The following is a 24,570-nucleotide window of genomic DNA, read 5'->3' as shown; positions in this document are numbered from 1 at the left end:
ATGTCGTGGATTTCCAAACTGCTCTTCAGAAGAGAAACAGGTTAATGATTCAACATAATTGGGTACTGCACTGGCAGCCCTGTGCTTGAAGCAAGGGGCTGTGTGGAAACCCCGTGGGGAACAATTTTAGATCCTTTATCCTTCCACTCCCTACTTCTTTCCTGTTTGTTCTTGAGGTGATGGACAATCCGTTCAATGAGAAAACTCATTTTAAGTGAACCTTTTCTCCAGGAGACACGTCCGTCACGAAGTTCCAGTGTGACTCACACTGAGAAAAACAAAACTTGGTATGCGAGAGTTTATTTGAGGAGGAGTTGGGCTACAATGAAAAGGGCATTACAGGCCAGCGCAGAGTTGTTGCTTTGCCCTGCCACCAGAGTTCAAACTGTGGAAGATGTCTATGGTGGAACTATTTCCCAGAAAACATGTTCCGTCTCTCTCTTACTTCTTGTCTCTCAAGTTGTACTGATGATCTAATAGCATTTTTCTTTGTGCATATTTTGGCAATGCCCCACCACCTGGCAGCCTGCGTACTAGTCTGAGGGAAGTCGAAATGCCTGCATGTTAACCCTAGACAGTGGGGTGCTTATGGATTGGAAAGACCCCGCCGCACCGTGCGTGCCTGTGTGTAGAGGGAGAATAGCCGCCTTGTCTTGTTTATCTGTCTGGAAGCTCAGGACCGGGGTAAAAGAGGAGGCTGCAACGGGAGGGGCGGGAAGGAAGGAAGAGAAGCGAGGGAGGGCAGATGTGGGGGAACTGTCAGGCTCGCACGTTTCGAATCGCATTACGTGAACAAATAGCAGAGGAGCCGCCTGCCAGTAGAATGGGCTTGTGTAACTTTGCAAACGTGCCAGAAAGTTAAAAAATCCCTCATCTCCTCCCCCTGCCTCGCGCCCGGCCTCCCTCCCTCCTGCCGCTCCACTCCAGACACAAACGAGAGCGATTACTCGTTGCTGCGCCCGCAATCCCAACCCATTTCTTTACAGAATACAATACTGGGAAGAAGAGGAGAAGGGAAAACTAAACTAAAAACCGGCCATCTCTTTGCGTGTGACTGCAAAGAAAAGTCTGCTGCCCCCGTGGGAAAGAGAGAGAGAGAGAGAGGAAGGAAGGAAGGAAGGCAACAGGACTGTTTCCCAGTCCATCCTTCCAGTCCAAGAGCGGGGATCCCGCTTGCAACACGCCGTGGTGATGATGAGACTCCTCTCCCGGCCGCCGGTTCTCCTGGGGCTGGCCCAGCTGCAGGCGTGCGTTTACTGGAGCTGCCTGCTGTGGCTGCCGGCGGGTGGGCTGCCGCAGAGGAACCCACCACCGCCTCCCCCACCAGCCGTGTGGAGGCAACGGATTCAGTGGGAGAACAATGGGCAGGTGTACAGCCTCCTCAGTGTGGGCTCCCAGTACCAGCCGCCGCTGCCCAGGCACAGCCAGGAGCCTGCACAGGGCGGACACGTCTTGCTCCTTAGGGGCAATGGCACTTCCCCGCGCAGGGCGCCGCAGCAGGCGGCTCCTGCCGTCGACAGAGGCACCGCCGCCGCCGCCACCACCACCAGGAGGCCGGAGGCGCAACATTGGTTCCAAGCCGGCTATCAGCAGCCAGCCAGTCATGGCGGCCAAAGAGGCCCCAGGACTCAAGCCGGCGGCAACTCACAGGTACGAACCCCGCGCCCCGAGAGCGCCCCCTCCAGGTCGGGCAACAGGAACAGCCCGCCTCCACTGAGCAACCTCCGCCGTGAAGATGGCATGGTGGGCGACGACCCCTACAACCCTTACAAGTACACGGACGACAACCCTTATTACAACTACTATGACACCTATGAGCGGCCCCGGCAGAATAGCCCCTACCGGCCCGGTTACGGCACCGGCTACTTCCAGTACGGTAAGAGCGCGCGCTCCGCCCACCACCGCGCGGCAGAAGCGCAGCCCAATCCTTGGCAGGTTTACTCGGAAGTAAGTCCCACTGTCTTCAATGGGACTTACTCCCAGGTAAGTGCATCCCTATGGTACCTGTATACTTTGCCCCGCGGGGCAAGTAGCGCGCGTGCAGGACACATTCGCGTCTAGGGAAAGCGGGTTAACCCTCTCCTACTCTATGAGGCCCGGATCGGAACCTGCGGTTACTTTTTAGCCATTTTAAAAACCGCGGGCGACCCGCTCATAGCTCTCCAGTTGCCGCGTCCCGTTTGGCCCTTAGGACCTCTCTCCGTCTGCCTAGCTTTGCCATCTCTATAAGGAAGCCTGGAGAGGAAGAAGAAAGCCATTGCACATTTCCTCAAATGAAATCGTTTAACATCTGCATGCAAATTGTAATTTGCATTATAGAACAAGAACAATCTCTCCCTTCCAAAAGGGGGGAAAGGAGAAAAAAAGCAGCCGCGTGGCAAATCCCGCCCTCATCGCCAGACAACGCGCTTAATACTGTGCTTAGTTGGGAAGGGAAGCCAACTCATTCCAGATCTAGTAATCACCTTCTGATCCCAGCCCTCCATCTTGCACGAGGGCATGGGGATTTAGTTGAAAAATGACGCTTTCCAATGCTATCTTTTGACAAAACCAAAAAGTAAAAAAAGTAAATGCCTTCTCCTTCCACAGCAGTTACAACTCTGTACATGGGGCTGAAGTGGGGTGATGTGTGTTTTTGTGGGTTGGGGGTGGGGGTGGGGAGGGGTCGCTTGGGGAAAAATATTTTCAGGACAAAGGACTTTGCTTCCGTAAAGGCAAAGTCCTCATTTCTTAAAGAGTTGGAGTTCAAAGTTCTAGAAACCATAACTTTGACCTAGAAACCTCCAGTCCCTAATATCAGCTCTGCACTTGATTATTTCACCTGCTTCCTTGCATTGAGAACTGGTGGTAGAATAGAATCTTGAAGGTTCAAATTAAGCTTCAGACATTGGAGCAAGAAGCATTAATGTCTCTCTCCCCCCACCCCTTTCCCATTTCCAGTGCAAAGCAAACTAATAACACAAGAGCTACTTCCTTAGGCTCCTAGGATGGGTTGCCAGATGCACCTCATAAGTGTCATCTTTTCTGGTGGCGTTAATTCAAAACATCACAGCCCGCCTAATGGATGCCCACCGCCAGCAGTTATAGTGCTATAAAACAAAGATACTCTTTTTGATCGGGCAAACATAAGTTCCCTTCCTCAGCTGGTGTCCTTATGGGAGAATGCCTTGAAGATTCATGAGGATATATAGCAGAATATGGTACTTCACAGTTTCTGTTAGTCTGCAGGACACATTGTCTGGTTTCTTTCATTCTTGAGAAAAATGACGCTTGCTGTCCTTAAGGTGGTGGGGAACTTGGGAACTGGAGCAGAGAGAATAGAAGACTCCAGCCATGAATCCTTCCGGCAATTAAGCAAAATGAAGTTTGCAGACATGCCCTGGGCTTGATGCTGTTGTTGTGTGGTTGGTTTGATGCATTGCAGGTCTTCCTGACTTAGTGCCAGATCCTTATTACATCCAGGCATCCACCTATGTGCAGAGGACATCCATGTACAACCTGAGGTGTGCTGCTGAAGAGAATTGCTTGGCAAGGTAAGCACCTACTGCCAGAGAAAGGCTCCTCATTTGGGGCAGATGGGCCACTGCCCCCTCCTTGCCAGCCCCACATTCTTTCCAGCCCCCCTCCCTTCTCTCACCAAACATACGATCTCTTCATCTCTGTTTTCCCCTCTGTGTGTCTTCCTGCTTGAATGTTGCTTTTGCATTTTCACTGCTTGCCAGTAGATGGCACTGGCTCTTGGACTTTTTTCTAAATTCCTTTGTATAGCCATTTCCTCCCTCTTAGGGTATTCAGTGGGATCCATTGCCCACAAACCCAAATAGCATATTTAGTGCCTCAGCACCAATCAGGATGTGCCTTTCTTTTCTTTCTCCCTCTAAGGGTGGGCAGGGGCTAGTCCAGCCCCTAACCAACCAGAAATCAGAATAACTTACAGGCCATCCCAGTTATCTGATTTCCCAGGGTCCTTCTAGGAAGGCTAAGCAGACTATCTGGAGATCTGTATGCAAAATGGGAGCTCTCAATCCACAAGCAAATGGAGTTTAGAACAGGTAGGAGCCCTGGCTATCTTTCTCTAGCCTTCCCTTCTCCAGAGGGAAGCCAATTCTTTACTCCTCACTTAGCAGCCTGACCAAGCCCTCAGGAGGCACCGGAGTTCTCCAGTATTTGCTGGGAGCTATTTTTCTTTCCTTTTAAAAAATGCTACTAGCAAACATTGGCAAAATTTCACCCTCCTTCCCTCTTCTTCTGGGACGTTAAGCAAAGCTTTGGGCTAGCCTTTCTCTTTCTCTTACACTCTCACCTCTCTTGAGGGTGAAAGAGAGGGAAGGGGGTTATAGTTTCCAAATAAAACTGAAATTATAGATTGGACAACTTCAAACTTATCCTGTTTGAAATATGTGTGTCTTTAATGCATATATATGTATATATGTGTATGTATATGTGTGTATATACAGGTGAAACTTGGAAAATTAGAATATCGTGCAAAAGTCCATTAATTTCAGTAATGCAAATTAAAAGGTGAAACTGATATATGAGACAGACGCATTACATGCAAAGCGAGATAAGTCAAGCCTTAATTTGTTATAATTGTGATGATCATGGCATACAGCTCATGAAAACCCCAAATCCACAATCTCAGAAAATTAGAATATTATATGGAACCAAGAAGACAAGGATTGAAGAATAGAACAATATCGGACCTCTGAAAAGTATACAGTGTACTGTGCTTGATTGGCCAGCAAACTCGCCTGACCTGACCCCATAGAGAATCTATGGGGCATTGCCGAGAGAAGGATGAGAGACATGAGACCAAACAATGCAGAATTGCTGAAGGCCGCTAATGAAGCATCCTGGTCTTCCATAATACCTCATCAGTGCCACAGGCTGATAGCATCCATGCCACGCCACATTGAGGCAGTAATTGCTGCAAAAGGGGCCCATACCAAGTACTGAATACATATGCATGCTTATACTTTTCAGAGGTCCGATATTGTTCTATTCTTCAATCCTTGTCTTCTTGGTTCCATGTAATATTCTAATTTTCTGGGATTGTGGATTTGGGGTTTTCATGAGCTGTACGCCATGATCATCACAATTATAACAAATTAATGCTTGACTTATCTCGCTTTGCATGTAATGCGTCTGTCTCATATATCAGTTTCACCTTTTAATTTGCATTACTGAAATTAATGGACTTTTGCACAATATTCTAATTTTCCGAGTTTCACGTGTGTGTGTGTGTGTGTGTGTGTGTGTGTGTGTGTATATGTATGTATATATAGAATTGTGAGATTTTTGCCTTCTCTTCATGGGCAACCTAATGGGCACAGCTTGGAAACTAGGCCGGTCCAAAATAGTCAATTAGCTCCACCACTCTATAGTCCCTATGCCAGTTTTCTGTTTGCTGGTTATATTTTGTGCTTTACTTCCCCCCACCCCCCTTTTTTTTTGGTGAGTGGTAGTAATATTGAAAGGAGAGGTCCTTGGCATAAGTTCTTTGGACAAGTTTGTGATTTATATCGCTTAATTTTCAAATCTGATAAAGGATTCAAGTAAATGTTGCATAGAACTGCAACCAGTTCTATAAAGTTAATGCCTTCATGAACTCATTGGGGATTACTCCCAAGTAACTGCTGTGTGCTTAGGATTGCAGCCCAAGGACATATTCCAGAAATGTTTATATTGTGAGAAAGGGAGAAATAAGGTTTGTTTTTTTTAAAAGTACTGTATGTGCATATTTGTGAGAAGAAAGGAAACTAGTCGGCTCTGTGTGTGTGGCCAAATACATTGTGGTATTTTTAAAGTAAAGTAAAGTGTGTCGTCGAGTTGATTTTGACTCCTGGTGACCACAGAGCCCTGTGGTTGTCTTTGGTAGAATACAGGAGGGGTTTACCATTGCCTCCTCCCATAATGGCTTTCAGCATTTTGCTATATCATTGCTGCCTGATATAGGTGTTATCCATAGTCTGGGAAACATACCAGCGGGGATTTGAACTGGCATCCTCTGGCTTGCTAGTCAAGTCATTTCCCCACTGTGGTATTTTTAAGCAGTGTGAAATGTGTGTATGCAAGTGTTACCTGCAAATAGGTGCCCTGAAGGGGGCTTCAATTAATCTTCTCAGCCTACTCCTGCATGGGGTGAGGAGGAGAAGGCTGAGATTACAAGGAGTGGAGAAATGGAAGCAGTGTTGATAGAAGAAGGGATGGAGTTTTTGTGGGGAAGAAGAGGCATGGTGACTTTAGAGGGAGTGAGAGGGCATTGCTACTTTCCATAGTGACACCCACCATGAACCATTCTAAGGGCAGGTTTCCTTTACTCACAGCCAACCAAGGGGTGAATTTAGCAATAAATTAGCACTAAATAGCCAGCTGCCAAGTGTTGGTGGGAATGAGGGAGATTTTGTTTGAGACAAGTAAACAATCTTTACATATGGAGAAAAGTATGGGCTGGTGATTCACTTCTTTTTTAAGCTTAGGGATCAACCTGCCTATTATTAGCCCTGCCTATGATTACCCCTGGCTCCCTCCCCTCCCCTCAGCCCCAAGAAGCAACAGCTGCCACTACCTGCTGCTCGTTGTTTTATATCAGTGTCAGCTCCTTATTGAAACTGATCTGAAGATCTAGAGTTTGAGGATTAGAATGTTTAGAAGAGCACCTTTTGTTTCCATAGCACAGTTGAGGATGTGCTGCAAAGATTTCCAAATGTTAACTGGTGACAGAACGGCAGGCGGTGGTGGTGGTGATGGTGGTGGAGCTATAATTTCAACAGCTTTAAAGTAGTTGAGAATTCAAGCTCCAACCCAGTTCATAAAACACATTGTTCTTATTATCCTCCCTTGAGAACTTGATGACCAAACTACAAGACTTCCATGCCTTTATTGTTTAGAAATTATTGCCTTTCCAAGGCCTGTTTTTCATTAAGTGTTTTGCTAATTTTTGAAAACAAGTCCCCCGTGAATGCATCAGATTGTGAAGATGACAAAATAATTGTTTTTAAAAATCTCAAAACTTCCTCACTACTTTATTCCACTATCTAGATCACCCTTATGAAAATATTCTTCCCCTTCAACATTTCTAATTCACTGCTTTTGACTCATTGTCTAAGTTGGGGTGGCACAACTTTGGCCCTCCTGTAGATGTTGGCCTACATCGCCCACAATCCCTGGCTTTTGGCCATTGTGGTTGAGTATTATGGGAGTTGTAGTCCAAAAACAGCTGAGGAGCCAAAGTTGAGCAGGCCTGGCCTAGGTTAACCCACATACAGTTCCCAGATCACACTGAGCACGTGTCATTTCATAATGAAGCTGCAATCCAATACCCACTCACCTGGGAGTAAGCCCCGTTGAACTCAGTGACACTTCCGAGAAAACATGCATAGCATCAAGCTCAAAACCGCCATTAGGAAAACTGCGATTTGCGAGGGATTACTGTATAGAGAGGACAGATACAATCTAATGAAATCTGCAAGAAAGGAAGGAACTGTCAAGGGGCATGAACTCACAGCATGCAGAGGAGGTGACACATGCTCTGAGACAACAACATTGGTATAAACTGTTGTAGGCTGCTATTCAAAGCAAAATTTGTGGCTGTTCTCATGGGCAGCCAAACCTAAGCTTGGGCAGCCAAACCATCAGATAGACGCATACCAATCCTTATGTACGCTGATGACGCAGTGATTTTGTCTCAGAGTAGAATAGGCTTGAAGAAAGCCTTGGGTGTGTTGGTCGGTTTTTGCAAAGAAGAACAGGTAGTAATAAATTATACTAAAACGAAGATAGTTCGTTTTAGTAAGGAAAACCAAAGTTATAATTGGTCAATCGATGGCCACAAAATAGACCAGGTTAAACAATTTAAATATTTAGGGATGACCTTCCAGTCCAATGGCTCCAAGAATGCTCACATCAGTTCAATGGCTGAAGTGGCTAAACGTAATATTGCAGCAATACAGAGATTTTTTTGGTCTAAGGGGGGGAACTATATTCCAGCAGCAATCAAGCTCTATAAGATCAAGATAGTTCCTCAATTACTATATGGAACCCAACTGGGGATGTATGCAAAATCTGGCGAACTCGAAAAAATCCAAACAGGTTTCTTGAGGAAGCTATTCGGCGCCCCCAACCGTGTGTCCAATGCAGTGATCCGCTCAGAGGCGGACATTCTTAAATTGGAGTCCAAGGCCTGGATGTTATCGATAAACTATTGGATAAAACTGCATCTTTTTCCGATAGAATTAATCCCCAAATTACTGGCAGCAGAACCACAAGCATCCTGGTGCAAGGAAATAATACATAAGCTTTCCTGCTGCGGATTATCTTCCACTTTTTTGTTGGAGGCTGGTGTGACTACAGCACACAAATTGGTGCAGCAAAGACTGGTCGACATAGAAATACAAAATGAGAGGGCTATTTTTACCACAATTTAACAAATCTGTACAGTTTAAGACAGATTTAAGTCCAGCTACTTATTTGTTTATGATTACTCATTGTAATCATAGATGGGCCTTCTCTAGGGCGAGGTTTAATGCCTTTCCATCAGCACTATTATACGGGAAGTGTAACAAATTGCCCTATGAAAAGCGCATATGTCCTTGCGCCCTGGAGATCGAGTCAATGGCTCATATTCTTTTAAAGTGCCCACTTTACCAGGATGTTAGACAGCAATTAATTAATCCCCTGCTAAATAATCTGAAGGGGAAAACTGGGGATTTCCTCGTAAAGTATTCATTAGCTGATGAAGATTCAGTAATTTCTAGAATAGTTGCTAAGTACTGTTATGTGGTTTTTAAAATAAGAGTCTCAAAGTTATGAGTGTATTTTAAAATTGCCATTTTTAGATACATGTATATGCTTATTTTAAGGATATTTGCTATTTTATGTCATTTACTATTGTATATCTCTTTTCTGGTCATTGACCGTAAATAAAGTAATCTGAATTTGGGCAGCCAAACCTAGGCTTGTCTGTCCGTGAGAGCTACCGGGATCTATATGGATCCCAGCACTGTTCTACCGCCAAACCTAGCTCCATAGTCCAGCTCTTAGTTGAAATTAAGAGCACAAGTGTGCCTTTAACCCCGGCTCCAGGATCATGTGTTTGCTTGGGCTGCTCCCCCAACGGGGGAAATCCCCAATGCACTGCACTCAACATGTGGTGCATTGTGAGATTCCCGGAGGCCAAGATGCATTGTCCTGGCCTCTGGCAAGTCGCACATCTCCCTGGAGCTCTGCTCTTGTATGCAGCTAAGCGGCTAGGTGGGCAGGGAGATCATTCAGGGGAGAAGGTAAGTATATTGCAGCCTTCTCCCCACCTCCCAGTCGTGCGAATGGCCTTTATGTCAACTTGCATGGCATCCCAAAGCAAGACAATTTAAAAAATACTTTTAATGAATACTGCATTGTATTTTAATAAAACTCAGCCAAGGCCTATGCTCTACTTGGGTGTTAAAAAACAACAACAACTTAAATGAAAACAACTTCCTTCATGACATTAATAATATTGGCAAAGATTTGAAAAGGAATTATGCTCTGATTGGAGATTAAGTATTTTCTCCCTAAATACAGTTGCTGGACAGAGCTCATAATGGTGCCAATTGGAAAGCATTAAGTGAAGCCAGCAGTGCATTTAAATACAGTACTTTGAGCCCAGAAAATAAAATATGTTGGTACTTCATTGGACATGATTAAGCAACTTCAGTTGTTGGGTTTTTGGATGCTCAGCAAATCACAGGAGAGATTATTCAAACATAGCAATAACTCAGATGTCCTATTATAAGCCCAAACCTGCTTTACAATCCATTTCAATCCCATTTCATGTATGCTTATTTCTACATAATTGCAGCTCAGCTTACAGGTCAGATGTCAGAGACTATGATAACAGAGTGCTTCTGAGATTCCCTCAGAGAGTGAAAAATCAAGGCACATCAGATTTCTTGCCAAGTCGACCACGATACTCATGGGAGTGGCACAGCTGTCATCAGTGAGTGGAGTGCCCAGTATGGTACTTTTCAATTATGTTCACTTGGTATTTGTTTGTTGCTATGTGTTTTTCTCCTCTTTCTCCTGACTTGGAGGCCTTTCACTGAACACAGATTTGTAATCCTGCCCTTGGAATAGAACAGGAATATCTAGGAGCCATTGCAGATGTGACAGAAAATGCCGTCTTATCTGTTTATTTGAAATCATTTTTTATACATACTCGGCTCAGAACGTATAACCATTGTATAATGAGCGAGGGCTTTAGGTAGATGACATTAATAGTTTTACTGTAATACTGTTAACAAACGTGGTTGGTCCAAATCTCTTGAACCAAAAGGGAGTTTCCTGTAGTTTTCAAAATCAAGATTTCTGAACAGAATGCAGACACAGGAGCCTTATTCTCACATTAAAAAAAGTGTGGATACTGTACCTGATATCCATGCAAGCTCTGTCCCCAATGAACATACTCCATAGCCCCACCCCCATGCTGTCTAGAATTACACAATTTGTCTAAGGAGTGCAGAGTTTCTCTGATGCTTTGTATAATGTCAGAATAGGACTATTCCAATATTGTGATGGTTGTGTTAACGTAGTGTTAAACAGCAATGGTGTTTATGATGTGAACATCACCACTCATCAGGAGGTAGTTTTCAGTCCTCACCTTGTTAGGCCATACACTTGACAAATCGACTTTAGATCATAACCCTGATGTGTTGAAGTTTCCATCTTGGATTGTATATGCCTTAAGCAAAAACAGCAAATGTTATAGAGAGAAAAATGTGAGATTACTGGCTGAAGTGAATATATTTGGTTTTGCTAGTCTGTTCTGAAAATGACAGTCCAGCAACAGAACAGAAGGGCTTTCAAAGACTTAGGAATAATATGCATACCAAAGCATCTAGTAACACAGTGGAGGACCAAATAAATGCTACTGGGGCTATACTGTAGATATAAAAACATTTCAGAGATAGAAATGTCCTTGGAATTTACAGTGTGCAAGGCAAGCATTTTCAGTCAGATAAACAATGCCTGAGGGTAGCACTTAGAGGATATAGTACTCATATAGAGCCACTTATGTGCTTCTTACTTTTATTGCAGCAGGAAATTTTGAAATAACAGAGTTGGTGTGTTTCTTTGTATGTGAACAAATTAAATATATTCCTCAATTTAATTTTAAAAGGCAACAATTGTTGAATAATGGACACATATAGAGAGAGGCTATCAATGGGCCACAAAACATTAACCCATTAGGTATTAATACTAAGCATGGTTGTAAAGATGTTCTTTAAAGGTTTTTGTTTTTTTTGCCACAGTTATTATAGCTGTTAGTTTAATACTTAAGCAAAGCAGATCTATCTACTAATTTGCCTGTGGTTTAACAGACATTACCACAGTATGGATGAATTTAGCCATTATGACTTGCTTGAAGCAAGTTCGCAAAGGAGAGTAGCTGAAGGACACAAAGCAAGTTTCTGTCTTGAAGATACTTCTTGTGATTATGGATACTATAGGCGATATGCATGTACAGCGCATACACAGGTAAGAGACAGCTATTAACAATACAGTTTCTTCTTTACTGTTAGACTACAAAGTGATTTCACTCATTAGTTTTAACTGTTCATGGAACGAATGCTGTGAACGAATAGTAAAATAGCCAATAGCCTGTATTATAGTTTTCATGTTATAACTCCAGCACAATGGGGAAAGTGCTGGGAAAGAAAACACTTCTTGGTGCTCCATGAACCCCTTCCCGGGGGTCCATCTTTGGGTGCCTCCAGTTCATCTGGTGATGACCTGGGATAGGGCCTTCTCAGTTGTTGTCCCTGGGTTGTGGAATGTGCTCCCCCTGGATATAAGAGGATTATCTTCCTTGGAAGCCTTCAGGAGAGCCTTAAAGACCCAACTTTTTAGCCTGGCTTTTAATGATATCTAGTTTTAATTTTAATTTTAAACTGGTTTAAATATTTTTTAAATAAGTTGTTATGTGTTTTTAATTTTACTGTAAACTGCCCTGAGCCACTTCAGGAAGGATAGTATAAAAATTGAATGAATAAACGAACGAACGAATGGTGAGATATAACACATTTGCGCTGAAGAACAGAGAATGGTTTAAAGCACCTCCTTCTGTGAAGAGATGTTCTGTGGCTTTTGGTGGCAGTGTAGGCAAAAATCAGGTTTACTGTATTGCTGTAAAGTGCTCCTCATCTTCTAACCATATAAAAAGTTAGGGTTCATAATACTCATCAGCACCATCTTGTATAGGGTTAAATGATCTGGCTTGTCTGGAATATCCCCTTATGGGGATAATTTTGTAAATAGTTTTCTCCAGCTGATAAATCCACTGAATGTACTACTGTAGATAAAGCAGATAAGTAAATTTTTTCTTTTGTTTTACTTTTCCTGAAGATATGTTGAATGTACTTCATAAAACTGTAGTATTAGATGCCAGAATTCACACAGAAAGCTAATCTTTTCAAAAGTGATTGTTCCAGACTCAAACAAAAAACAAGCAAACAAAACTATTATGTATATTTCTCATATTTATGTACCACTTGATGAATTGATGTATCTCTAGGTGGTATACACAATTTAAAACAAATATAAAACAGGGTAAAACAATTTCATAGGAAGAAAACAATTAAACAGTTTAAAATTTCAGTTAAAAGCCAGAGAAAACAGGTGTGTCTTGAGGGTCTTCCTAAAAGCAGTCAGAGATGGAGATGCTCTTATGTTAAGAAAATAAATAAAGCGCACTGAGATCTATGAAATCAAACCAACAAGAAACGGAGATCCTCCACCAAACTGTTCACAAACCATGTGATGAAAAACCAAGCACAACAAGTCCAATAGATCAATATTAGGAATTATATTCAATCGTAGACAAGACAAAACAATGGGAAGTGGTATCAATGAAACAATTTTATGGTATGAGAAGAATGATAAAGTCCATATTGTGGACTTATGTGATGCATAAATGAATAAGTCCACACAACGGTGACACGGTGACCTCCGTTTAGAAATGGATCTTTCTCAAGTGGAATTTTGTCTTGGCAAAGTAACACTGATCAACATGCTCCAAAGTCTTTCTCTTTTACAACCACATCTACTGTTTCTAGAATGTTCTCTCAAAAAAGCAAATTCTTGGCAGGTACAAAGCTTTGTACCTTTGTGCCTGAGTAGCTTTGTACCTGCCAATAACTTGCTTTTTTGAGAGAACTTTCTAGAAACATACTCTGGGCTCCTTGGAGGAAGAGCGGGAACTAAATGTATTAAATAAATGTAAATAGTAGAGGTGTTTGTAAAAGAGAAAAACTTTGGAGCATGTTGATCAGTGTTCCTTCCACTTTAGAGAGATCCATTTTGAAATGGAGGTCATCGAGTCTCTATCATGTAAACTTACTCATTGATGCATCACATAAATTTCCACACTATGGACTTTATCATTCCTTTCATACCATGCAATTGTTTCATTGATACCATTTCCATTTATTTTGTCTTGTCTTAGATTGAATATAATTTCTGCTATAGATCTATTGGACAAAATTGTGCTTGGTTTTTCATCACATGGTTTGTGAACAGTTTGGTAGAGGATCTCTTTGTTTCTTGTTGATGCTCTTATGTTGACAGGGAGCATAGTCCCAAGCCCTGTAGCAGCTACAGAGAAGGCCTGGTCCCAATTCGCCAGCAAATGAGCTGGTGGCAACCGTAACTGGACCTCCCCCAGATGATCTTAATAGGCGGCAGGGTTCGTGACTCTCTTAAGCACCCTGGACACAAGCTGTTGAGGGCTTTATAGGTAATAACCAGCACTTTATATTGTGCTTGGAAACATACCAGCAGCCAGTGCAATTCTTTTAAAATCAGTATTATATGGTCCCTTTGGGTTGTCCCAGAAACCATTCTGGCTGCCTCATTCTGCACCAATTGTAGTTTCTGGACTACGTACAAAGGCAGCCCCACATAGAGTGCATTACAGTAGTCGGGCCTGGAGGTTACCAGCATATGCACCACTGTTTTAAGGTCACTTACCCCTAAAAATCGGTGTAGCTGATGTATCAGCCAAAGCTGATAAAAAGTGCTCCTTGCCACTGCCTCAGCCTGAGACAATTTTGGATCCAGGAGCACTTCCAAGCTACGTACTTGATCTTTGGGGGAGTGTAACTCCAGCCAGAACAGACAGCTCTAAACCATTTCTTGGGTCCCAACCCCCAAAGTCAGTAATTCTGTCTTATTAGGATTAAACTTCATGTTGTTATCCCTCATCCATCCCAGCACCAGCTCGTGGCAGGCATTTAGGGAGGTTATACCATTTCCTGATGAGGTTGACGTGGAGAAATAGATCTGGGTGTCTATCAGCATATTGATAACACCCTGAACCAAACTTTCTGATTATCTCTCCCAGTGGTTTCATGTAGATGTTAAAGAGCATTGGAGACAGTATGGAGCCTTGTGGAACTCCATACTTTAGTTCTCGCTTTGCAGAGCAGCAGTCTCGAAGTGACACCGTCTGGAATCTACCAGAGAGGTAGGAACGGAACCACTGTAAAATAGTGCCACCCAATCCCACCTTCCTCAGGCCACCCAGAAGGATACCATGGTCGATGGTATCAAAAGCCACCAAGAGATCCAAAAGAATCCACAGAGTCACACTCCCTCTGTCAGTAGTCAATTGGAGATCATTCATTAGGCCGACCAAGGCAGTCTTAGCCCTATAGCCCCTTCAAAAGCTGGTTTGAAATGGGTCTAGATAATCTGTATAATCCAAAATTGTCTGGTGCTGAAAGGAAATATGTTGCTTGGAAAGGAATTTCCCCATACCTTTGTGCTATATGTTCATCTCCTTTATAATAAGTTCATATAGATAGCAAAGGCATTCCACACAACATTGATTGTACCACCAGTGTAGGCGGACTATTATTAGGTTCAAGTTCGGCAGTTTTTGTGTTCTTAACAACAAAGGAGTATTTTACTGAAATAATGGTTGACGCACACACCCCATCACAAATCTAGACCACTAGTGGCAGATGTAGTGGGGTCTCTGTCAGCACTTCCAAGAAACTGGCAACCAGTGGTATACCACAAGTCTTTGGATCATAGCCAAAGGATCACAGCCATGGACCACAGCCTACAGATGACATGCAAAACAGCAGCTTTGATTCATTCATTTGCTTTATTTATTTTTGTTTTCATATGAGGGAATTGTGAGGATTGTGCTTATCCTGTGAAAAAGCTTTATCTTCTAGGACTTTGCAGTACTCAGTCAAAAAAACATATTTTCTTTATCACACTTACAAACTCCAGCCTAATGTGACTCCACATTACTAAGAACATAAGAACAGCCCTGCTGGATCAGGCCCAAGGGCTATCTAGTTCAGCATCCCGTTTCACACAGTGGCTCACCAGATGCCTCTGGGAAGCCCACAGGCAAGAGCTGAGGGCATCCCCTTCTTCTGTTGTTCCCCTGCAACTGGTATTTAGAGGTACCTTGCCCCTTAGTCTAGAGGTGGCGTAAAGCCTTTAGACTATGAACCATAGACAGACTTCCATGAATTTATCTAAGCTCTTCTTAAAGCCATCCAGGCTGATGGCTGTCACCACATCTTGTGGTAGAGAATTCCATAGGTTAATTATGCATTGTGTGAAAAAGTACTTCCCTTTGTCAGTCCTACATTTCTGTAAATCAATTTCATGAAAATGACGCTGGTTCTAGTGTTACGCGAAAGGGAGAAAATTTTCTCTCTCTCCAAACTCTCCACACCATGCATCATTTTAAAGACCTCTGCCATGTTGCCCCTCAGTCGTATTTTTTATAAACTAAAAAGCCCCAGATGCTGTAGCCTTACCTCGTATGGAAGGTGCTCTAGTGTTAAATCCAAAATTAAATTACTAATATTTAATCAGTACTAATAGTTGCCATTTCTCTTTTTAAATTAAAACAAAATGCTTGTGATACATGGCCAGATGTGGTTTTATTCTAGAAATGTGTCAGATAACAATGGCTATGAAGAACAAATATTTTTACTCAGTAGACTGGAGTATATCCGTAAACAGAACTGCCAAAAAATAATGGGTACACACACTGGTGCATAACACTCCCACATACAAATACAGTTTAAAACATCCTTTAAAAATACAGTGGTTTACATACCACACAGCCACCCGTGGATGGAAGAGGGCAGCATGTGCACTTGCTTCATCGTTCTGCAAACTGTGTTGGCTCTCATAGCAATGCAGATGGTGTGTTGTGTCAGAACAGCTCCGCCTGACTCCCAGAGTTGTGTGGAGCTGCACTGACACATTGTGCCATTTTCACAGAAGCTCCCGTGACATCACTAAGAGTGCCAAAGTGCTTTGCAGAAGGACAGAGGCAGTGTTCACACCACCCACTTCCATCAGCAGGTAGCTGCCCAGTATGTGCGCTACTATCTGACCTGACAGCAGCGAATGGGGAGAACAGAGCAAACACTACAATTATGGCTTTCCCACTTGCCATTTTTTTCTTCTGCCACTTCAGCATGCAGACATGTAAGCAACCATCACACTGCAGTTTTCAGCACCATTACTTAAGCTTTGGTTCAGTAGGGTTGCAGATCTAGTGGAAGTGCATTGCAGGTGGCAACCAACTGCAACATGTAGTCAGTGGCCTTCTCTGTATTGATCAAGAGATGCTTGAAAATCGCAGTGGCTGTTTCACAGAGAACCATAGACCAAAGAGAGAGGTGCTCACACTGCTGCGAGGCACTCTAAAGCATGCCCATGCTACTGCAGAGGCAGGCTGCTCTGTGCCTACTAAGCAGTGCACAATTGCCATTGCAATACTTCGCTCATCATTCCTAATGGAAATAGCACCACAACTGCAATTACAGTGCTTAGGCACAGAGCAGCCCCACCTCCAGCAGTTTGGGCATCCTTTAGAGCAGGGTAGGCAACTTGCTGCTCTCCAGCTGCTGCTGAACCACCATCAGCCTCAGCCACAATTTATAACAGCTAGGGATGATGGGATTTGTAGTTCATCAACATCTGGAGAGCCACATGTTGCCTGTTACTTACTTTAGAGTGCTTTGCAGCAGCATAGTATATAGTAGGGGTGTGCATGAAGTGCATTTTGTGTTCCATTCTGAGCTTAGAATAGAACGCAAAAAGTGTTCCATTCTGATGGGGCTCGGAAAAATGGTGTGCGGACCCTAATTGGAAAACTCCGCCTTGGATGAGTCATTCTGTTCCAGGCTCAGAACAGCCTCCCCCCCATTTTTAGGGGTGTTCTGTTCCGAGTTCAGAACACTCAAAACGCTCTGTTTCGAAGTGGAACATTACAACTTCAGAACATTCTGCACGCCCCTAGTGTACAGAAGAGTGTAGAGCACCCCTCTTCTATCTACAGCTCTCTGTGTGGTATGTCTGTCACTAATAGCAGTAAGTGTGAAGGAGGTTGGCAACTGTCCCTTCAAAGTTCTGACAGTTAGCCCCCATGGCATGTCTCTCACTCCTCCTCCTAACAGGCTCGCCACGTCTAGCGAGGATTAAAGTGTCTGCTGCTGCTTTGAATTCCTTTAGAATTTTTGTGGCTACATCTGTTGCTTTAAAACCTGTGCTTTGTATGAAGTATTTTCCTGAAAACTGAAGAATACATTCAGATTCCAGTGCAAAAAAATGTATGTGACTGCCAGTTCTCAATATACCCATGACCTTCCTCTCCATGCAAGTACTTAATTCTTGCCAAGTGACACACTGTCTATGGCCAAACACTGTACTTTTCATAGGGGCAGTCAAACTCCAGTTGGATTGATGTCAGGCTGGAGAAGGGATCTGCACCTCGCTTATTACATAGTCTCTAAAGGCCTGTGCATTCATGGCTACATTGAACCATCATTTCAGGACAATAATAGCCTCCTAAAGTCAGCCTAACTCCACTGGAAGTGACTGCCTTGCAAAGTCGAATAAGGAATGGGGAAAAAAGAATAGATCACTGCATTGTTCAAAATGCAAGTACTATGCCAGAATTTGACCGACACTTATTTGGAGAACCAATCTTTCTTATAGAATGAATGGTAGTAATCATATTACAAACTCTTCCTGAAATTTCCCTCTGAATCAAAAGCTGTTTGCCATGCAGCATGGGGAGGTAATTACTATTGTTGGGTGATTAAATCAGTGTGGGTGGGCCTTGTGTGTTCTTAATTTTTTAGCTTAAAATCTTTTTCTAGATATTTTAGACAGAAAAGATAGCATGGATATTTGAAAGTTAATTACTATACAACATATAAGTTTGAACAAAAAAGTTAACGTTTTTGAACAAAAAAGTTGTTAAAAATGAATATATTTGATTTTCCAAAATGTTTATGTAAAGATAGATAGATAGATAGATAGAATCTATCTAAGTGGTCACTAAGAGTCGACACTGACTTGACGGCACTTAATCAATCAAAGATAAATACTCCATAAATGGTAAAACTTTAACTGAGACATCACAATTGTTTAACCAGTTTTCTTAAGATGGTTTATTTTAGATTTATTTTAGATTTGTCAATAATATATTGATTACCAAAATTATTGTGTTAGACTCTCACTTGTATCTACACTAATTTCTAGGGACTCAGTCCTGGCTGTTACGACACATACAATGCTGACATAGACTGCCAATGGATTGATATTACAGATGTAAAACCTGGAAATTACATTTTGAAGGTATCTAGTTTTATTAAATGATAATTGTACAGTGTCATGTGAAATTGCACAGTACAGCATGTATATCTTTTGCAGGTTAGTGTAAACCCTAGCTACTTGGTACCAGAATCAGACTACAACAACAATATAGTACGCTGTGATATCCGTTATACAGGCCACCATGCATATGCGTCTGGCTGCACAATCTCACCGTAAGTGCTTTTCTATTTTCTCTCAAATATATTTATTGTACTTATGAAAAAAGTATATTTAAATGACAGGCTTAAGGAGTGCAGCACTAGGTACTTCTGTCTTTGGCCATTTTCCTTAGCTTCACTGTTGCACTGCTCTCAGATTAGAGCCACTGATGTGGTTAAGCCTTTTGCTTATCTTCAGATCAGTGCAACTGAATGGTCAAGAAGGAACCTACAGTAATACAAGTGTTGACTTCCTTGCCAGTGCAAGATAGTGCATGTGCTGTTGTGCCAGAGGGTGAACCTCTCAGCTCTGTCCGTGCTCTGGAAGCGATCCGTAAGAGAGGAAATGCATATCTGAAGGTTAGCAACATGCTTCCTTTCAGCCCTGCTAACTGGTCAATGAGACACTTTTTATAGTGGCAATTCTCTTCTGTTTAATCGGGGGAGAGCAATTGTCCCTATCCAACCCCAGCACAGCATCTCTCCAGTGTTTGGTGCTGATGTCCATCTTATGTTTCTTTTTAGATTGTGCGCCCTTTTCAGACAGGAAACCATCTTTTTTATTTATTATTCATTCTTCTATGTAAAAGAGAACTTGTATGTAAAAGAGGCAGCATGGTGTAGTGGTTAGAGTGCTGGACTAGGACCGGGGAGACCCAAGTTCAAATCCCCATTCAGCCATGATACTTGCTGGGTGACTCTGGGCCAGTCACTTCTCTCTCAGCCTAACCTACTTCACAGGGTTGTTGTGAGGAGAAACCTAAGTATGTAGTACACCGCTCTGGGCTCCTTGGAAGAAGAGCTGGATATAAAATGTAAAAATAAAATAAAACCTTTTGTTGAAAAGCGGTATATAAATACTGCAAATATTTATATACTACTTTTTTCAAAAAACTACTAAGTTTTCAAAGTGGTTACACAGAAACATAATAAAAATAAATAAGTAAAAATTAATAATAAACATTTGTAGCAGTAGTTGCATGTGGACCCCCATTGTGTCCCCACAGAGCCTTCTGACACACACACTTTTTATTAGGATGTCAACCACAATTTCATTTGGAAGTAAAGAAATATTTCTAAGATAACTGTTTGGATAACCCTTACAAAGACTCATGAATGTCACATAGGGGTGTGTGTGTGTGTGTAGATATAGATATAGATATATTTAACAATTGTTTTTCTTTTTAATAGATATTAAGATGACAGAAAACTGCTGCATCAGTGCCAAAGGTTTTGAGATGAGATTATTCTATAAATTGAGATAGGATGTAAAAACTTTTGAAAACTGCAAAAAAAGGATGAAAATATATACGAAGAATTTTAATGTGACTTTGGAACGTTAAGACCTTTTTTCATTGTATTGCATTCCACTCTTGAGAACAATGCAAGATTTATATGCAAAATTTCAAATTCTACAAGGATTTAACCCATTCACAGAATGCCTTCCTTTTGACTACTGGAAATCAGTACATGATCTGTGAATGAGCTTTAAAATGCCATGTAGAGGGTATTCATATAGGCTGAGAGTCAATGCGTTAGATGCACTTTAGGTGCATCTAAAGGTTTGTGCATGCCCAGTGGGATTTAATACTATGTTGGATAGTAGATTCACCTCTGTCAGATGACAAGACTGCTTTTGTATTCTCCTACACTTCAGAAGTTGCTTGCTATGTGACAAGGTGGGGGCTGCTGTTGAAAGCCTCTTTGGGATTGTGGGACTAATTTAACAGTTAATTGGATCATGGCCATAGAATACCAACAAAGAGCATTGGGCAAAAGAGAACAGCAAGGAAACCGAAGCTTCCATCATTACAGAAAAAAATAACTTGATACATTTGTCTCAAGGGTAGAAACGTATTACTTAATAACTGTTAATGCTTACTGGAGCAATGCCTGTGCACCTACGAGGTATGCACCTCGTATTAGGTATACCTTACATATGAAACATGTTTACATTTTAAAATGTTTAAAATAATTGTTTCAAGCCAAAAGTATACTAAGATTTTGACATAAACCACTTACTCCACAAAAGTATTATGAAACACTGAGATTCCCATTTCCAGTGCTTGCTGCAAACAGTGCTTTCACACATTTTCTTATTTTCTGTGTGGATGGAAAGATCTCCGCTGTAGGCATTTAGGAACGGCTTCCTTTTATCTGTAACCTCTGCTCAGCTGAAAAATAGGACTATGCTTCTATTTTACAAAGCTGCCATTTCCCAATATTGTTGATTATTTCAGGCAAACAAACCTAAGTAAATATGTCCCCAGAAGGGACATATTTCTGGATGGTGCAGGAAACTGCAGAAGGAAGGTGAGATTGTTTTTCCTCACCACATGCACCACCACAGCCATAGTCTGGTGCTTTGTTAGTCAAGATGTCAGTCTTAATTAGACCCACCTAAAATATCACAAAGCAGTGAGCACATTTTTGAGTTCTCCAGAAGTTTCCTTCAGGTTGGATGTTAAACAAAACAATGTGGAGGAAGGGGAGAGAAAAGGCTGGGTGCGATGGGGAAGCCCCACAGTCTGCCGCTGGAGGGCAGGTAGTGTAAAATTTAACTGGGTAGTTATTAAAAACATTAAAGGGATTATAACAGATTACGGAGTGTCACGAAAGAAGCCTTAAAAAGTATAGCATGCAGGTGCTTAAACAGATACACATGAACCTAGAGAGTGCTGTACTTTAAAAGAATTATATAAGCAGGCTCCATAACAAAAGGTACATAGTACTTATTGAGGTCATTCACACAGCCAGGTCAGTGGGCGACGTGGGTTTGGCTTGTTCTACTCACCTTCCCCCCAGAAGACCGATTACTTCTTTTGGAAGTTTGAACCATGCTCCCGGATGAGCTGTGCTGTGTGCCTGCAGCGCGCAGCTCCAGAGGCCAGGACAACACATCCCGGCCTCCAGAGACCACAATTCACCGCATGAGACACACACTGCATTGGGGGGATTCTCCCAGGAGATGGGTGCTCTAGGCGCCCGTCTCTGTGTGCAGCTGGTCTGAAAGCAGCTCGTGCATGAGCAGCAAGCTTGGGCTAAGGGAGCGCTCCCTTAGCTTCGGCTAACAGCTGGGCTGCAAAGTGCTGACCTGCTGGGATGGGGCCTGATCCTGGCAGTTCTCACATGCAGCCTAACCCTGGCTGGGCATCACTAGCCTGGGTTAGGTTGCACGTGAGAACAGCCTCACGATGGCATTTGCTATGTGAATACCTGAGGTATGAACATAGACTATGACTGCCCGTTCAAGAGCCAAACAAAAAATTATAACCTAAACTTGTCAGTTGATTGTAATAGGTGAGGAATAATTCCTGCTACATATAAAACCGAATTCAAATGGTGAAGTAGGTGGGCTTTTTTGAAACCCAGTTCAAACGAATGAAGTAGATTTTCCCCCACAACTGTGAAATAATTTCTAACCCATGGAGTTCTCTTCTCCCAGTCCAGACCACCAGTGAAAGCAACCTATAAATACTCAGTTGTTGGCTATGCTCAGATAGCTGCTTGAGGCTGCATTTTGAGCACATTCCATGAATTGCAAATATATAAGAAGTTCTACATTAAAGCTTAGGGAATGAGAGATAGTGTATGGCAATTTATTTTTGGAGACATTTGACGGCTTGACAGAATGCATGTTTTTAGGTTGATTGGGTGGACTCACAGTCCCCTTGAGTCTCTCATTCCTGTAATTTTTGTCTTAAACATTCAGATAGAATGTTTGTCCTATCTAGGGCCATAACATGTCCTCAGCATGTTCTGGTCAGCCTGACAGGCACCCATTTCTTCTTTTTCATTTGCTAGTGGTCCTCCTACCACTGCTTGAGGCTTGGTGACTGTTGAACCACCAGACATGACTCCCATATTGCCATTCAATGCCATGCATGCACACATGCTATAGCCTTTCATGTGTCAACTGTAACTGTCCACATGAGATAATCAAACATTCTATATATATCTGTATTATGTATGACCTTGAAAAAGTGCAGCATCAGGATAAATTGTAGCTGATACTGTGACTACTGACAAGAGCAGGGACTCAGGAAAGGTAATGGTGGCAGTTCAAGGGGTAGGGTTGGCCTAAGTAACTCTAACATACAGGATCACTATTCAGGCCTCTGCAACATCTGAATATTTCCCATTACAAGGTTATGTTTCCACTTCTTAAAAAGTAGAGATTATCTGTTGCAATTACGATGTGAACAGGAATCATGATTTGGCAATTTTTGAGCCAGGCTTTAGTCAAGATTCATATAGCTGAGATTAGTCTAGTAGGTTAGGAAATTTCCTTGTGGCTCTTGGAACTTAGGAGGAATAAGTGTGCCACATCACTTTGACCTGAAGAAACAAATCCTTTTGTCTTCCATCTGGATAACACATCAGGCATTATCACCTTCACAAAGGCATTTTCTTGACTGCCTTTTGCTGTTCCATAATTTGACTTATAGCACAGAAAGTTTTGCTACGCCAAGCATTTCATGATCATGATTAATCTAAGAGATTTCCAATGGTTAACCAATAAATGAGCATTTTTTTCAGTCAGCCTTTTTGTACATTCCTGTCATTTTAGTTGGACATAACCTGAAGTATACTCATTTCATTGAAAGTGGTCTAGCCTGTGCTTTACAATACAGCAAACACATTGTTTTCACATTCCAGATACTAAAAAGGTGCTTAAATGTTTTTAACTTGAATTGAAATAAGTTTGCTGTCAGGAAACTTGCAAGCAATCAAATGTTACACAATTTCAGTGAAGTGCTACTTTAACTTCTTGAAGGAATTTTCAATATTTACTACAGTTTTTCAAAGAGCCTTACTTTTGAAACCTATGCATCTTTCTCTGAAATGTTATTTATAATTATTCATACACTAGCTTTGTATTTTTCATTGCACTTCCATATTGTATTATGGTTGCAAATTTATGTGAAAATGACCTCAATAAAATGTTTCAAGTGCTCAGACTGTCTTTCTCCAACTTCCACTAAAATATAGCTCTCAGTCCAGTTCTCTCATAGATTAAGAGGAATCTATACACTTGTTGCTCTTTTCACCAGGGAAAATATTCGACACGGACAAATATAGCCCTATTCAGGTGTTCAAACAAGTAACTCCCAAAACACAAGTGCCAAAAGTGGGTGGAAAGTCTTGCCCTAACATGCTGCTCACAGAAATGGCAATGTTTGCAGAGAGAAGCGCAGTAACTGTGATGGCAGGTGCATCTATGGTTGGCAGCCTGGGGCAACCCATCTCCTATTACAGTTACAAATTATCTTCCACCAGGGTTATGTCAGCTGGTAGCTGAAATCATGATTAATGCTGTGCATGTTCAGCTGAAACACAGCTGCAGCAGCTACATTCCTACATCTGAAGCATGAACGTCTCTCTGTGCAGGACTGTGTGTGATTTTCATCACTCTCCCTTCTCAAGTGCTTTGTACAACCCGCAAATATGTCCCCTAAGTCACACAATCCTCAGATTGGTGAAAATGCATGCCGCTGAATACAACATGATGCTTTGGAGGTAGAAATGTGGCCACTGCACATGTACTTCTTTCAGCTGTATGTATGCAATATTAGTTGGCTACTGTCACACGGAGGCTATACACACAACCAATAGGGTGGGCAGGCAGTGGGGAAGGGTTTCACCTACCTTCTCCTCAGATGATCAAGAATTGCTGCTGGGAGTGCGGACCGCATTTCGACATGATCCACGTTGCTGCACTAAGCACGGAGCT

At 42.3% G+C, this 24,570-nt stretch overlaps 1 protein-coding gene across 2 annotated transcripts; it reads left to right on the top strand.

The window, feature by feature from the left end:
* The first annotated feature begins 934 nt into the window (after window positions 1-934).
* Window positions 935-23,795, top strand: LOX (lysyl oxidase). 2 transcript variants are annotated; one of them, XM_053302583.1, is made up of 7 exons: window positions 935-1,876; window positions 3,425-3,533; window positions 9,839-9,976; window positions 11,358-11,514; window positions 18,565-18,660; window positions 18,736-18,851; window positions 20,028-23,795. In XM_053302583.1, the coding sequence occupies exons 1-7, from the start codon at window positions 1,192-1,194 to the stop codon at window positions 20,032-20,034; spliced, it is 1,308 nt and encodes a 435-aa protein (XP_053158558.1). In that variant the 5' UTR covers window positions 935-1,191; the 3' UTR covers window positions 20,035-23,795. The 2 variants fall into 2 exon arrangements, with proteins under 2 accessions (XP_053158558.1, XP_053158559.1); XM_053302584.1 differs by lacking the exon at window positions 20,028-23,795 and having other exon boundaries at window positions 18,736-18,855.
* The last annotated feature ends 775 nt before the right edge of the window (window positions 23,796-24,570 follow it).

This window comes from Hemicordylus capensis, chromosome 2, assembly GCF_027244095.1.
Source record: "Hemicordylus capensis ecotype Gifberg chromosome 2, rHemCap1.1.pri, whole genome shotgun sequence".
Lineage (NCBI taxonomy): Eukaryota > Metazoa > Chordata > Lepidosauria > Squamata > Cordylidae > Hemicordylus > Hemicordylus capensis.
Note: the sequence above shows the minus strand (reverse complement) of the source record. Positions and strands in the feature narration are given on the sequence as shown.

Bases quoted from the DNA above. Each gene is read 5' to 3' on its own strand.
- LOX (XM_053302583.1), top strand. From the start codon at position 1,192: ATGATGAGACTCCTCTCCCGGCCGCCGGTTCTCCTGGGGCTGGCCCAG. The intron at 1,877-3,424 runs GTAAGAGCGCGC...GATGCATTGCAG, and splicing joins CACCGGCTACTTCCAGTACG to GTCTTCCTGACTTAGTGCCA. The intron at 3,534-9,838 runs GTAAGCACCTAC...ACATAATTGCAG, and splicing joins GAAGAGAATTGCTTGGCAAG to CTCAGCTTACAGGTCAGATG.